Genomic DNA, 15512 nt, shown 5'->3' with positions numbered 1-15512 from the left:
TCCGCTTTCTCCTCTGGTGCAACCACCAGCTTGCCCAGCGTACTTTGCAGGGGCCCCACATTACCCGGTGCCTTCTTCATCCTCCCTATATATTTGAAAAAAGACTTGTTATTATCCTTGATTTTGGATGCTAGTCCTAGCTCTATGTCCACCTTGGCTTTCCTGACAGCCCCCCTACAGGCCCGAGCAGAGGAGGTATACTCCTCTTTGGAGATAGCACTCCCCTTCCACTGGGTGTACGCTGCCTTTTTGGTAAGCAGGCATTCCCGTACACCCTTGGTGAGCCAGGGGGGCTTTCAGGCACTCTTGTCCCCCTTGCTGTTTGTTGGGATGGACTCCCCTTGGGCCCTGAGTATCGTTTCCTTAAGGAACGACCACTCGTCTTGGACACTGAGTTCCCCTGCCCTCAAGGACTCCAGCGCCTCACCCACTAGTCTCCTCAACTTTTTGAAGTTGGCCCTCCTAAAGTCTAGGGCTACCGTCTTGCTGCAGGCCCTCGACACCCTGCGCTGGATGGTGAACTCCAGCAAGCGATGATCGCTGTCGCCCAGGTGGTCAAGGACCTGGAGGCCCCTGACCAGGTCATCGCCCGTGGCCAGGACCAGGTCCAACGGGGCGTTTCCTCTGATGGGACCGTGCACCTCCTGGATGAAGTGGAGGTCCTGTATCTCAGCCAGGAACCTCCTGGAACGGTCTGTCCTGGCTGACTGCTCCTCCCAGCAGATGTAGACCCAGTCCCAGACAACGTCACCCCAGCGCCGTCCAACGGTGCCAGGGAGGGAAGAGGCAGCTGGGCCGTGTGTGATATCCTGAGCAGGAGGGGCATCCAAAACACTTGCTAGCCCAGAAGCCCTCCCAAGAGATGCGTCAAGGCACACGTCATTCAGGGTGGGGACCTCGCCCCACCCTGAATGAGTTGGATGCCCCCGCGCTAGAGCGGCTCACACACCTCGTGCCAGTTCAGCCCACATCTGCCACGTGGTCCCTGCGCAGCGGTGAAGAGGGCTGCAGACCCGACCAGGCAGCGCCGCCAGGAGTTGTTGCTGCAGCAGAGGTGACGCTGGCCCGCTGGGCGTGCCTGGCGTGCGATGGAGATGATGCCAGGGCCCAAGCAAGGGCCTGCTTGATTCTGCTCTGCTTTTCATGTGGCTTACAGTGGGCCCTGACACCCGGGGAATAATAAGGCTGCCTGGGATATCAAAGCAAATTAAAGCAAGACTGCAGACACTGCAGCTGCTTTTGATGAGCCTCCTGCTCTTTTTTTTTTTATATAAATACATTTAAACATTGCCACTGCCAAAACAAACTTTGATCTCCCACAGACTGGGGCCAGCACCCTCCGCTGCCTGCCTGAGTTACATCTTTTAATGACTCTGCTAAGTGCAAACTCTCTGCTTAAATCTCTATTAAGCTTGCAAGGCCAAGATCCCTCAGATCTTGGGTTATCCATCTCCTTTCCTGCCTCTCTCCATTGTTTCTTTCTCTGCCTTGTGTCCTGCATGCCCACGCGGGCTCTGGTTTGCACCATTGCAATTTGGGAGCTATTATTCTGGGTTTGCAGTCAGTGTAATGAAGCTTTGTCTGCCTTCAGATATCATCCCGGGCAGGAGCTGCTCTAGGGGTAAACCCTGGTGTAGACATGATTCACATCCCTGTGGCATGACCTGTACCCAGTAAAATGCCAGGCCCTAATTCTCCCCTGGATCCCAGTCTCCCCTGGTGCTGATGGGTGCTCTGTGGGTACAATGCCTTTTTTACCCCCTCTTCACTGACTGCGCAAGGCAATGGTGAACCAGACCTCAGAGCAGGCCTGGTTGGAGGTGGAAATGATGCAATTAATACTCCTCGTGCCACAGAAATGACCTGGACTCAACCTCCATGTCCCAGGGTGGAGAAATCTGTCTGAACAAGCAGGATAACACCCCCCCTCCAGCCCAGTACACAGGGAGAGAGGAAAGGTGTGAGGGTTTCACATCCCTAGGTCTGCCCTATTGCTCCCGGGCATTAGACTGGGGGCAAAGTAAGTGTTGGGACCTGGACAGCTCTGTCTACAACCCAGGCTTCAGGTACCAGGGGCACCAGCTAGGATGCCTTGCCCAGCACTGAGCTGGCCTTCCTGCTATGCTCCTTTTGTGCCTGAAAACCAGTTAACTAGGCTGACGTTCAACAGGCACTACCAGACTTCAGAGGCAACATCCCAACGTAGATCTCTCCTGGAGCTACTGTTTTAGGCTGGCTGCAGACTCAGGCAGACGTCACCTCCTCCACTTCCCTTTTGTGCACCACGTGGAGGTCATTGTTGCAACCCTGAGGCCCAAGCTATGCTATCTCAGCCAAACGCTTAGGTTTTGAATCACATGCCAGGGACAAGAACTGTTCCCCCAGCCTGGCTCAGGCCCGCACCTGCCTGTATCTGCATGCTAGGGCAGGGCAATGTGAGCAGCTGGCACCAGGCACCGGGGCCATGTTTGGGTGCCTTGACGCGTCTCCTGGGAGGGCTTCTGGGCTAGCAAGTGTTTTGGATGCCCCTCCCGCTCAGGATATCACACACGGCCCAGCTGCCTCTTCCTTCCCTGGCACCGCTGGATGGTGCTGGGGTGACATTGTCTGGGACTGGGTGTACCCAGTGCGGGAAGCTGTTTGCTTTTCCACTTGTCAGCTCTGTTTCTTTTCAGTTCTTTCCGTATTGGCCTCGGGGTCAGGAGCAAAGGCAGGAAGGAGAAAGCTGCTGTGCCAACAAGCTCCTGGCAAGATTTTTGCCTGCTCCAGGAGAAGTCCAAGTGCCCCAAGACCCAAGTTGCCGCGGCTCTGTCTGCCCGGTGCAGCCTCGTGAGAACGGACCTCAAGGCATCTTCTTGTCCAGCCACGCTGTTAAGTGTCACTGGCTCGACCCTCCGCTGCAGCTCACGCAGGGTAGCCACAGGGCCTCCAGGCACCCTTCCCCCTCCTTCGAGCCGGCTGATAACGGGCTCGATGCAAAGTGGAACGATGCAAAAAAAATCAAGGAAAATGCCTCTGTAGGCAGACCGGGCGGTACACACGCTTCAGCTAAGATGTACCCCGTTTAAAGAACGGGATAGCAATGCCGACCAGTCACCTGCACACTGTGAACTGTGAGACCCAGTCTTCATCTGTGGCATTATATAACTCCTCTGTAGACCTATGCAATATGACCAAGGGGAATTCACATCCAAACTCAAACCCAGGCATCGTTTAGTGGTTCAGCCATTTGGGGCACGTTCTAGATGCAGCTTCCTGACCTATTTCCTGCTTGCAAACCTCACGTCTTAGCGAGACAAATGAGTGCTGTAATGCTGTCCTGTTCCCCTCCAGCCACGCACACTCCTTTCTGAACCCCAGCATGCACTAACTCCAACATCTAAGGACCACTGGGAAGGTAACTATTGCCTTCAATGGGCTTCGAGTCACGCCTGCAGAGGCTGCAAGGTCTCTTGGTACCTGTGCCTACCCTCTCCCACTTGCTAATGCTCTGGCCCACTGCTGCAGGAAGGAGCTCGCAGCAGCCAGGGGTTTCTGAAATGCCATCCGTGGAGGCCTGAAGAGATGCAACAGAGAAATGCAGCTGTCAGGGCTCTTAATAAACAACAGTCGCGGCTTGCAGGGGAGGGAGGGGAAAGGCAGCGGGAAGGTGACTTCGCCGACTTGTTTACAACCCATGAGAGACTGGATCAAGGGATCTGGGGTGGCAAGGATCAGGGTCTGGGGAAGCACTGGGATCAAACTGACAATGCCTGGACAGTGGAGGGGCCCCCTGAGATGCCCTGTAGCACCGCAATGCACCCCACAAGACTTGGCAACACCAGACGCAGAATATTGGGACAGACCATATAGAAATTGGACTGGAGGTACGATGAAGACAATCAGAGCAGGCCAGGCGGTGGGACGAGGGATTGACTGGGGAGGTAAAAGGCAGCCTAGTACCAGGATCTGCTGGGGAAGAAAGTCTCTCTCCCCATCCGGGCCCGGTCCAGTTCTGCCCTCTCTGAAGGTCCAGACACCCCCTGCACCTGAAGCAAGTCTCATCTCACCCCTGGATGGGCACAGACCCAGCCCAGGGCTTGATACCAGGCCCACCTTTGGCAGACAGCGACATGACCTGGGCCTGGGCCTGGGCCCTTCTGCTGCCCGTGGGTCTACACTGGGGGTCCCCAAGATGGGGACCGACTCCAGAGCACGGCAAACTGAGCTCAGCACTTGCTACTGCTCCGTCCTGGTCCCGCCCGGAGCAGAGGTCCCCGGGAGAGGGCGCGGAGGATGCCGCAGACGTGGTTTGTAAATGGAAGGGGAGGTGGTCGGGCAGACACAGGCCGAGGTCTCATTAAAGTCAGGGAAGGGGGAAGCTGCCTCATTACACGGCACAGCCTGGGCTCGCACTGCGGTGATAATGAGCCCAGGGCTGACGTTCCCCGAGGAAGGCGCGGCAGCAGCTGCTGACTGAGGCCGGCACTGAGCCTCCTGCCGTTTCGTTCCCTCAGCTTCTGTGCGCCTAATTAAGGGCTGTGTCTGATTACAGCCCCGCGGGGGACCAGGGTGGCCACGTCCCTGCTTGCACAGGTGTCAGAGGCTGGACCTGCAGGGACATGAGGCTGCAGCAGGGAGGAAAGCCAGCTCTTTGTCCACAGGGCTGGGGGTCCCAGGTGCTCAGAAACCTGTCACAGCATGGTCATTCCTCCCCCATTTTTGCTTTTGGCTTGGGTGATAAATAACTTCCCTCTGCACTTGGCGCAGTGCCTTTCCCATGAGGCATTCCCCACACAGGGAAGGGTTACCCCCATTACACAGATGGGGAAACTGAGGCACGGAGCAGGGCAGTGAGTCACCCACGGCCACACACAGGCAATTTGCATTTGTGCTGCCTCTGGGTGTTTCGAGGCAGCTGGGAGGCAGGTGGACCAAGGGGGAGGGAAGCCCAGACTGTGCACCCACTGGCCCTGACTATCTCTGCCTGGAGGGGATGCTGGCCATGCTGGAGCAGTCGTCCTGAACCTGACGGCCTCTCACCTTCATTCTTCCTGTTGTTGAGCTGGTTGAACTGCTCCGTGAACTCGGTCAGCGACTCCTCGATGGTCTCTGTCCGGGGAACCGAGAGGGAAAACCTCCTCTTGAAGTTTTTCATCTTGTTCATTTTCTCCGGCGCTGCAGGGGGATGGCAGGGCCCTGCGGGGAAACGAGAGAGAGGGGGCATGACGAAGGGCATGGCTTGCCTGTGGGACTGCCAGCCCTGCCTGGAGCTGGGCTCAAAGGGCCTGGCTGTCTGGATCCCGGGCATCTGGAGCGCTGTTTGCAGTCAGGAGCACCCCACCCTTGCGAACATCAGGCCCAAAGACGAGACCCTGGAGGGACAAAGAGTGAGGGGCTTGTTGGGATGCGACTGCAGAGCACAAATGCTACAAGCCACTTTGTCCTCCATTGCCCCAGCACTGGCTGCATCCCTCCCTAGCTCAGCAATGCAGATAGGATGCGGTCTGGGAGCCGCTCACGCAGACAGCTGCGTTCTGGCTGTTTTTATTGCCCAGGGCATTGTGCTATCAAAAAAATGATGCCTCTAAGACAGGCAGGACAGCACAGCCCGAGCCAGCCACAGGGCAGACTGGCGGTGGGAGACCCTGCACAACTCTGCCCGTGCCCTTCAGCGTGCAGCCCCTTTGCTCCCGAAGCCCTGGATAGCCCCCGCACCCCGCAGGAGTCCTGACCCACAACTCCTCCAGGCAGGTCTGGACCGTCACCACACGGTGATCTGCGGATGCCCCTGTGTCTCGGCTGACGCTCCCGCCAGTCCTGAGCAGGTACCGTGACCCAGCAGCAACGTGAGCTCAGTGGATGGGGGCAGAGGGCTGCTTCCCCTCGAATATCCCACGTCCCGGTGGCAGCACGACAGAGCCTCGTGGACTTGAAACGGCTTCTCGCCTGAGCCGTCCTTGCCCGCTCCCACTCGGCCCTGCAGTTGGGACACAGGCCATATTATTTTGCCGTAGTAGTGGAGTCAATGCAGCGGCTCAGCAAGTCCACCCTAACCCATCGCCCCAACGCTGGGCAGAGCTGCAGGGGCAAAGCTGCGAGCTCCAGGCCTGTGTTTTTCCAAACAGGTCCCCTGGAGAGCCAGGGAAGGCCGGGTCAGGGCGCAAGGGACCGAGGACAGGACAGACGCTGCCCTGAGCCTCGTCTCGCAGCCCTAACTCTGACGTGACACTTTCAGATGGGGAGTGTGGGGGTGGCTGGGCAAAGGGCTGGTGTGAAGGAGAATACCCCCACCAAGGTGCTTCTGCCAGCAGGGCCTGAAGTCCCCCTCCTCTAGCCCGCCTGCTCCACGTCACGGCTCTGAGCTCTTTTCCTGTTACTCTCATTCTGCAGCCCCAGAGGGATCTGAACGTGCAAATCAGCCTCTGGCTCCCAGGTTGCAGAATGGGCATCCCAGGCTACGTGCCCGCTCTGCTCCCTTGGCGCCCCTGGAGCCAGGGAGCGGCACGTTTTCTCCCATGGCCGCACCCCGGTGAGGCAGGCGCAAACCCCCTCCCCGCTCGGGTGGGTTATCAGCACAAAGCGACGCTTCTCGCGTTCCAGAGCAATGGGATCAGACGCAGCATCCGGGAGCTAATGCACCGCGTCGCTGTGGCAACGCAGAGGCTGGGGCCAAAATGCCTACATTAATAATAGATGGCTTATAATAATAGAAAGCTTAATAGATTATGTGTCAGTCACAGACCCATCCTGCTCGCTCATCAGCCTGACGCTGCCTCCCATGGCCAGAGCAAGCCCTCGGCTGGGATATTTGGATTTTACCCAGCTCTTTGACTGCCAGGGTGCATCTGCCCACGTCTCCGGCAAACCTGCTTCTCCCCGTCCCCCCCAGCCCCACGAATGAAGAGTGAATCTGGAATCCAAGCAAAGACCTGGGCGGTCCAAGGGGTCAAGACCAGGCCGTGGGGCACAAGGGACCTTCACTTGACCTTCATGTCTAAGGCACTCCCTGCATAGCTGTGACCAAGAATCACACCCCTCCAAAACCCAGGCGATACGAGTCCAGCGGGTCTCAACCCCATTCACAGCAGGGAGGTGTTCATGTCTCAATGTACCGGATCCTTTAGTTCAGGACAGAGCATCCCCCCATTGCCTGTGACATTAGAAATGCTCCTGGAGTCACGTGCATCCAAGGAGTTGAAGTGGTGGGATGTGGCTCACGCCAGGCATGTGCAAGCCTCAGTGCAAGCTCCCCAGACTTTGAGCCACATGTGCAGGCTGCAGGGAACAGGGCTCTAGTTGTCATCCAGAAGATGGGAGAGCTGCAGAGAAAACCCACGATGCCACAAGAAGCCTCAACGGTGCTTTAACAGGTGCTGCTTGCTCACCTACCATCCAACAGGTTCTGCTATCTTTCATGTGCGCCCACAGAAGATGGGATGTTTCCACTCAGCAAACACCGTTCGTGACCTCTGGAGACGGAGGCACTCTTTGAAAGACTGAGAGACGCTAATTCCACATCCCTGCATCTGAGCTGTACTAACCACAGCAGGTCTGCCCTGCACAACTGTGCACCAAGCTGCGGCTGCTGCCTTGGGCTGGGGGACACAGCGGAGGAGACTGCATTGTAGCTGTGCATGCAGCAATCCCTGTCCACATATATCACGTGCACAGTGCCAGGAGATCCGTGGTACTACGGGACCCTACGATATCATCGTCACAGTATCATTCATGGAAATGACATGTTCAGGAAGTTTAGATGCCAGTAGCAATTGGCACCACACCCACCCTGCTTCAAACCCTCCGGAAAGATGTTGGACTGGCAGCACTTGAGACCAACAGGCCTTGCTTTCTTCTCCCAGCAGGAAAGCAGTACCACAAGATGCTTCCGAAGTACCCCACCAAGGGACTTCCACCCCTCCCCGGCGAGACGGGTGAAGGAGTTGCAAAATTAAGTAGTGCAGGTGCCCAGTGCAAGCACCCAGCTCTGCAGCAGGGGATATGCAGCAACTTATAGTGGCTTGTCCTCCACAGGTGGGAATAGGAGAATATTCTCCGGAGGTCCATATTTCTCGGAGGAGCTAATCCAAACTGTCAGCAGAACAGCCTGCCACTAGAAAACAGTTTCACCAAAATCCGAACTTTTCAGTTTTTCAATCCTCACCACATTTCTAATAGCAAACGGCGCAGATGAACCGTTTTGATTTTCTCATTTGCTTGAAAAATGTGGAAGCATTTAATTATTTATATGTAGGTAAGACATATGGGCTTGGCTTTCTCGTGCTGAATTTTTACCATATTCGTTATATTGCAACAACAGATATTACACAGCATCATACATATATTTATAGTGTAATATATTGATATCAATAAAATGAAACACCAACAAAGCATTGAATTGTTTCCAGGTCGATTTTTCCCCGAGTTTCTCTTCTGTGCAGCCGTCAGAAGGAAGTGCCACGTTCTCGGTACCAGAAGGTGCAAGGTGGTTGCAGGGCACCCTGCAGCTACAGAGCCACCTGCCCAGAAGGGAAGTGCCTTCCCGGTCTCCATCATGCCCAGGCCAGCTGGTGCCCTGTAGCATGGATTTATGCCCCCTTGTCTATGACTATGCTCTGCTGTGTTGCTGCCAGAGGGAGTCATTGCAGGAGCCTGGACTCCGGGGCAGTCAGGGAAGGGGAAAGGGGAAGTGCTGAAAGGGGGATGGGGTAGGACCTACCCCCGTCTCCCCCGCTCTCCCTCCCACCTTGCATGTGGGCTCAAGACAAACAAGCACCTGAGTGCTGGGAAATCATGAGCTGCAGAAAGTGCTGCCCAGAGCTCTTCCCCTCACTGCACCTACCCACGCTGTAGCTCTGTTGAGCTGCTATATATAATCCTGCCGGGAGCGGAAGTGGGATGAGGGTAAAAATAGCGGTAGAGAAATGGCCAGGATGCCTATCGCTGCCCGCCCAGCAAGGTACGTGGCTATTCTGGGCCCATTATCTTTACAACTTTGTGCACTGTGTAAACCCAGCTGCTTCCTCCAGCTGAGCATGGCAAGGGGGCCCAATTAAAATGTCCACAGACCAAAATTTATGGGGCTGTTCTTGTTCTTTCCTCTTTCTTTTCCTCGTTCTTTTCCAGAGAACGCACCTTTGACAGCTGCATTACGCTGAGATCCCTCCACCCCGCAGTACTCGGCATGGCCCGAAAGGGCCGCCTCATACAGATCCAGTCCCCGGGCGGCACCGTGCGACTCACATCAGTGCAGATTGCCCCCGTGTCAAACCCGTGTAAGCCACAGAGCCCAGCTGCATTACACAAGGGGGTTGCCCTGGGACAGCGGCATGTGTGGCTGAAGCCTGGCACACTCAGTGTCCAGCTCTTGAGGTTGTGGGCTTTGGGCATTTTGTTTCCATGCAGCAAACTAGACTGTGGGGCTCAGTCTGGGACACTGAAGGCCTAAGTCTCCAACACAGCCTTTGCTTTTGGTCCCCAGGGGCCCAGGTTGGGTATGATGGTCAGAGGTGTGGGGCAATGTCAGGCCTGAGGGGGACACATTTACTGCAGGGCTTGGCACCCTGTTGGGCTGGAGGCATTGCAGAGGGACCTACTGGGCACTGGGCTGTTCTGCAAATCATAGATGCATAGATGTTAGGGTTGGAAGGGACCTCAGCAGGTCATCAAATCTGACCCCCTGCCCTGGGCAGGAAAGAGCGCTGGGGTCAGACAACTCCAGCTAGGTGCTTGTCCAGTCTCCTCTTGAAGACCCCCAGGGTAGGGGAGAGCACCACCTCCCTTGGGAGCCCGTTCCAGATTCTGGCACCCCTTACTGTGAAGAAGTTGTCTTATGTCCAACCTAAATCTGGTCTCCGTCAATTTGTGGCCACTGCTCCTAGTTACTCCCTAGTAAATGGAGCATCTCCTATTCCCTGCTGCCCTCCACTGATGAATTTATAGGCAGCCACAAGATCACCTCTCAGCCTTCTCTTGCAAAGGTGACAAGATCCAGGTCCCTCAATCTCTCCTCATAGGTCCTTGTCTGCAGGCCTCTGACCATGCGAGTGGCCTCCTCTGGACCCTCTCCATGTTGTCCACATCCCTCCTGAAGTGCGGCGCCCAGAGCTGGACGCAGTACTCCAGCTGCGGCCTGACCAGTGCTGCATAGAGGGGGAGGATCACCTCCCTGGACCTGTTCATCATGCATCTGCTAATGCATGATAAAGTGCGGTTAGCCTTGTTGACCACTTCATCACATTGACTCATGTCAACTATGACTCCAAGATCCCTTTCCGCTGCTGTGCTGCTGAGAAGGTCGTCCCCCAGCCTGGAAGCTGGTGGACACTTTGCACTTGTCTTCGTTCAGCTGCATCCTATTTCGTTCTGCCCATTTTTCCAACCTGTCCAGATCCGCCTGGATCCGTTCCCTCCCCTCTGCTGTGTTGACTTTGCCCCTAGTATCCACAACCAGCAGTGCTCAAGTTCAGTGGCCTCTTGGGAAAGCAGCAGTCAGTGTCTTGCTAGCTCAGCTGCCTCCTTCCTCACCCCCCATTGCTTGCAAATGTGATGGGAAACTGGAGATGCTCACTCCAGTTTAGGGGAGGAATGGGAACAAGTGAGGAGCAGAGGCACATGGAGTCACCTTCGGGACAACAGACTCTGGTGGCTAAAGTTGCAAAGACTGAGAAGCAAAAGGCTATCGCGGGTGTCAGGGCTGCTGTACACAAGTGCTTTTTAGACCCAGCTGCTGGAGAAGCCAGCGTGGTGGCGTTCTCACCTGTCCCTGCAGCACACAAGCAAGGGACAGCATCAGCGGGTGTGCTGGCACACTTGTTTCCCCAGGTCAGGGGCATTAATTTCTCCCTGGATTTCTTCCGAGCTGCAGTTTTTGCTTCTGGCACTCCACAGCTCAGACTCCACTAATGAGCTGGGGAGAGCCCTGTTTCCCACTGTCTGGATTTCAAGGCAATGATTGCTAGTGACTTTAAATAAGTTTTAGCTGCAGCTCAGATAGGATATAGAGGCATTTATCAGTTGTAGCAGAGCGAGCTAGACCTTGCAAGGCAGCCCCTAGGGAAGCAAAATATTAATCTCACTTGCATTCGTGTCGTATCCTTCCACCCAAAGGATCCAAAACACCCTCAAAGTGATTTACAACAGCTGCCACTGAAAGGCAGCCACTTCTGGGATGAGAAGGATTGCCCAATTACCAACACACAGCAACACCGTGCAGCCTAGCCAGATGGGATGGGAAGAATCTGGGTGAAACAGTACTGGGAAATTTAGGTACCGAAAGGCAAAATATCATCACTCAGGCTGGAATTTGGCCAGTCGGATTGTAAACATTTGGAGCAAACTGCTGACAGATGTCAGACCTGAATCCTGACAAGAAGGCTAATCCCCTGCCCACTGCAAGGTGCTTAACTGCTTGGTAAATAGTGACTTTGAAGCCATGTTAGCAAATCTAGCAATAACTATTCTCTGTATTTCATAGCAAATTTCTTCAGTGGATATTTGGGTTGTTATTGTAGGATGTTTCTCTCTGGGATCCTCTGCAGAACAGCCCCCTGCGCACTGCTGGGGAATTCAAGAGAGCAGTACCTCAGCAACTAGCTCATCAGCAGTGTCTGTAGCTGCCCCCATCCTGCTCCAGCCTATCTTGGTAGGTCAGTATTTCCATGGCTAGTAGGCGACACTTATTCATTACTGCTGCGAATCCTGGAGGAATGGTGACTTTTCAGAGCAGAGACTCTTGTTTGCTTTGCAAACAGCCCCATTGTAGGGCACTGCCTGTGTGCATGGAGCTAAATCAATAATGAATCAAGAAAGGCGGGTGATGTGGCCCTCCTCCCATAACTGGGCATGGAGACAAATGAGACTGAACTAAGACTAACACATACAACTCCCCTGCTAAGTGTGTGGTGTCCCTCTCTAGCAGACAAGGAAAGTAAAAGTTTACTACTGCTGCTACTTCACTATGCACTCCTCCCACCCAAGTAGCAGAGGCCTGTGCCTTGGAGCAGCAAGTCTGTGGCTCTATCCATGCCAGTACCCAGCAGCAAGGGCTGTCACATTAACATTTCATGGCCCCGATACATGCCTTCAGCATGGTCCGGAGCCAGCACCATGACGCAAGCAGTCATGGGAGGCTTCCTCCGGTGCTGATACAGCTCAGCCTTCAACCAGCACTGCCGTCCTCTGGTCCCTGCCCAGGAAGCATTGCAGAATGGGGACAGGGCGGGGTGCTACCAAGCTCCCGGAGAGCACCCTGGGGCTGCTTTAATTTACCTGGGAGGCTATTTTGGTCTCTGTGGCAGCTGAAAACCCTGAGGGAGCAGAGGCCGCCGGCCCTCCCTTGGCTCCTGGAGGGGCAGCAAAGAATCCCAGCTCCAAACCACAGCCACTCCCTGCCTCTGCCAAGCAACGAGACCCCTGTACCCATAACCAGCGATGCATCTGCGGGCCAAGGCCAGCCGGAAGAGGTGCACCCTGCCCAGCATCCTGAAGGAAGCCACCAGCAGGCTCAGAAACGGGGACAGGTGCAGGCTAAATGCCTGAGCAGATTCATCGAGACTGATCTGGGCAGACAGGCTCTGAGCAACAGCACGAGGCCTTGAATAGCAGAACTGTGGACCCCCTCCCGGGAATGTGTTTTCTTTCGCCATCCCTCTGAACATAGGGAGGGCTGGGTCCCGGAGACAGCCTGAGGGCGGCACGTGCATGGCAGCAGGTTCTCGTGCTTCTCCATCGCTCGGCACCTTCTGCGGTGACCCAGCCTGGGGTCCAGCGAGTGCAAATGTTGTGACAAGGGCCACAGCTTGGCACAAAGGACTGTGGAGTCTGCCGCAGAAAAAGAGCCTGGCAGAGGTCACGGCAGTCAGGAGAGGGCAGGGTCAGGACCCCGATTCCCCCAAAGCCGAGACTGTTCAGAGCACGGGGGGCTTGGGCAAGGGGGACAGTAGACTTAGCTGCACCTTCAACAGCTCCACGGGCCTCGTTCCCCTTGCTAAAATCTCTTGCTGTCCCCGGGTACTAGGGGCTACCATCTAGTCTCCGCTTGTGTGCAGAGCACACATCCAATGCAGCCCCGCTGGGAATCTGGCAAAGCCTCAGCCCACCTCTTGCCCACTCCCTGCCTTGTCCCTGCCTTTGCTTCGATTGCAAGCTCCGTGCGACGGGGCATCTTCATTGCTCTCTGCCCGTGCGGCAATTAGCACGACAGGGTTTCCAGCCCCGTTTTGGATTCAACCCCCCTGGCAAAGGGCTCTTGAAGGCAGGTGGGATTCAGCGCACCAAAGACAATTTGGGGTCCAACCTCTGCCCCGGGAGGGAATCCGCGGCCTTTACCGCGCCGGTCCATATCTCGCGCTGGGCACGCCGGTGCGACTGGGAGGAGCGCTGGAGCTGTGTTGCTGGGTAGATGGTTCCACCCCAGTTCTCCCAGGGCCTGACAATGAGCCCAATAACAGGCATGCACAAAGGGGGCTTGTTTTTTCCTTTGTGCTTCTGCCTCTCTCGCTGCAGCCAGCAGCCCTGCGCGGTGTAGTCAGCAGTTCACACTATGGCCTTCTGTTACAGTCGTCCAGCGCTTGACGGGACGAGGGAAGGCACTGCCGAATGCAAGGAGCCACTTCTCTGCCTGGGGTTCAACCTGGGAGAATGTAGCTTGTGTTCGGCTGGCTCGACAATAGGCCATTAAGAGCCAGTGTGTCCAGTCACACGCCAGTGGCTGTTACCGGTTCAATACCCCCATTGTCTGCTGTCCTAGAAGAGTTCTCGCTGTGCGGCAGGGAAGGTGGTTGTGTCAGTGCTGCCATGGTACGCACCTTCTTTTTGAGGGATTAAATGTCCAGATACTCAGCTGGGACAAACTGGTACTGCCCCATTCAAACCAAGAGAACGGTGCTGGTTTATGCCAGCCACTGTAACACGGCCATAAGCATGTGGGTGTTTCTGCTACCATCCAAGAACTTACCTTCCACAAGGTCCCAGCTAATGCACTTCAGTCTTATGCAGCTAATTCCTCCTTTAAAGGAATTTAACTCTTGGGCATATTTAATTACTTTGCAGGTTTCACTTGCTGTTCCTTGCAAGCTGAGAGCTCAAGTAGCACCGTCAGCTGCTGCAGTGTGGCTGCGTGGCCTAGCGAACATGGGGCTGAACAGGGATCCAGGGACCAGGAATGAAATTCTGGCCCCATGGGATTCAAGAGGTGTCTGCCTCGACTTCTCCAGGGGCAGGACGGACCTGCTGGAGCTCCATGCGCCACACTGAGCTCTGTGCTGCTGCAGCTAAATTGCAACTGGACCCACGGACCGGGCTACCGACCCACGGAGTGGCCTTGCCAAGGAGCAGTGTAGCACCACAGCACGGGGGCAACAGCAAGTCGATGCTCAGAGCAGTTGCCCTAGTCCCTCCATCCTAGTTACACCATTGTTGGCAAGTAATATCTCAGCCTCCTCTCTATTTGGACTGCAGGCTCATCACAGCAGGCCTCTCTCACTATGCACATGTATGGTGCCTAACAGCACCCCGTTCTGATCTCACCCGGGACTAAATACTAAAAGGGAAAAAGCAGCAGAATCAGGGACCCTAGGACAGGTCCTGCAGCACTTGTCTTGCCTGACATGGTTCAAGCGCCTCATAACTAAATGATTAATGAGCTCGCATCTCGGGGGTGCCTCTCGCCCCGAAGGATCAAACGGCACAGCCTGAACTGTGCTATGCGGGGCAAGTCATTTCCCCTTGCTGTGCCTCAGCTCCCAGAGCTGTGAAAAATGTGCCTAATGATGCTCACACATCCTGCACAAATCCCTTTGAGAGCTGACGGCCCGGCCACACTGCAGCTCACTCCGTTACACTCTGCCACCTTCGCTTCCTCCTGTGCCTTCCACCGGATTTTGCAGTTCCTCATTTCCAGCCCTACCCTCTGACAGAGCATTGCTACGCGCTGTTAAATAGCTGTCACAAGCCACCCCAGAAGGGGCTGCGTATTATATTATCGGTGGGTAGAATAGTTCCTGTGCAAATGCATAGTCTTAGGGATCCTTCTCGATGAAGGAAACTTCAAAATGCAAAACAAATATTGCCTCCTGCACGTGGGTAGCATTTGGCAGCCAACTTCCCAGGTGGTTTGAGAGAGAAACAGAGGATGCCAAGTACAAAACAATGAAGGGAAAGTTACTCCCAGTGACCCAAAGCCTCCTATTCTCTATTCCAGGAGTTATCCTCGAGTGGGGTCATAAGCTCTTCCTACATATTGCAAGGGGCATGTCTACCCATGGGTCGCTGCTGCAGAGAGCCCTGTGCTAGCAGGGGTGCCAGCAACCGCAGCACGACACAGCTCAGTGCAGACTGCAAAATCCATCCCAGGAACCGGTTAAATACCCAGGCCGCTGGCCTGTGCTGAGCTTTATGCTGTTGCAGCCAGGCTGCTATGGGTACCTGAGCTAGCCCGGGGGTGTCTACACCGCACTGCAGTCACCCAGACATGCTGTCACTGGCAAGAGGGTTGTGGCTGGGTGAGAGGAAGAGCCTGCTGGCATGGGAGA

General features: G+C 55.4%; 1 protein-coding gene across 1 annotated transcript in view; it reads right to left on the bottom strand.

Annotated features, from left to right (window-relative positions):
* The window catches only part of CDK18 (cyclin dependent kinase 18), a 58647-nt gene that overhangs the window by 18025 nt on the left and 25110 nt on the right, over positions 1-15512 (bottom strand). The window contains exon 2 of the mRNA XM_019513982.1: positions 5023-5178. Coding sequence (XP_019369527.1) covers positions 5023-5146 — 124 coding nt within the window. The 5' untranslated portion in view covers positions 5147-5178. The remainder of the gene's footprint in view (positions 1-5022; positions 5179-15512) is intronic.

The sequence above is a fragment of the Gavialis gangeticus genome, unplaced genomic scaffold, assembly GCF_001723915.1.
Source record: "Gavialis gangeticus isolate Ggan-Ray unplaced genomic scaffold, GavGan_comp1, whole genome shotgun sequence".
Lineage (NCBI taxonomy): Eukaryota > Metazoa > Chordata > Crocodylia > Gavialidae > Gavialis > Gavialis gangeticus.
The sequence above is the reverse complement of the archived record's forward strand: the minus strand, read 5'-3'. Positions and strand labels throughout refer to the sequence as shown.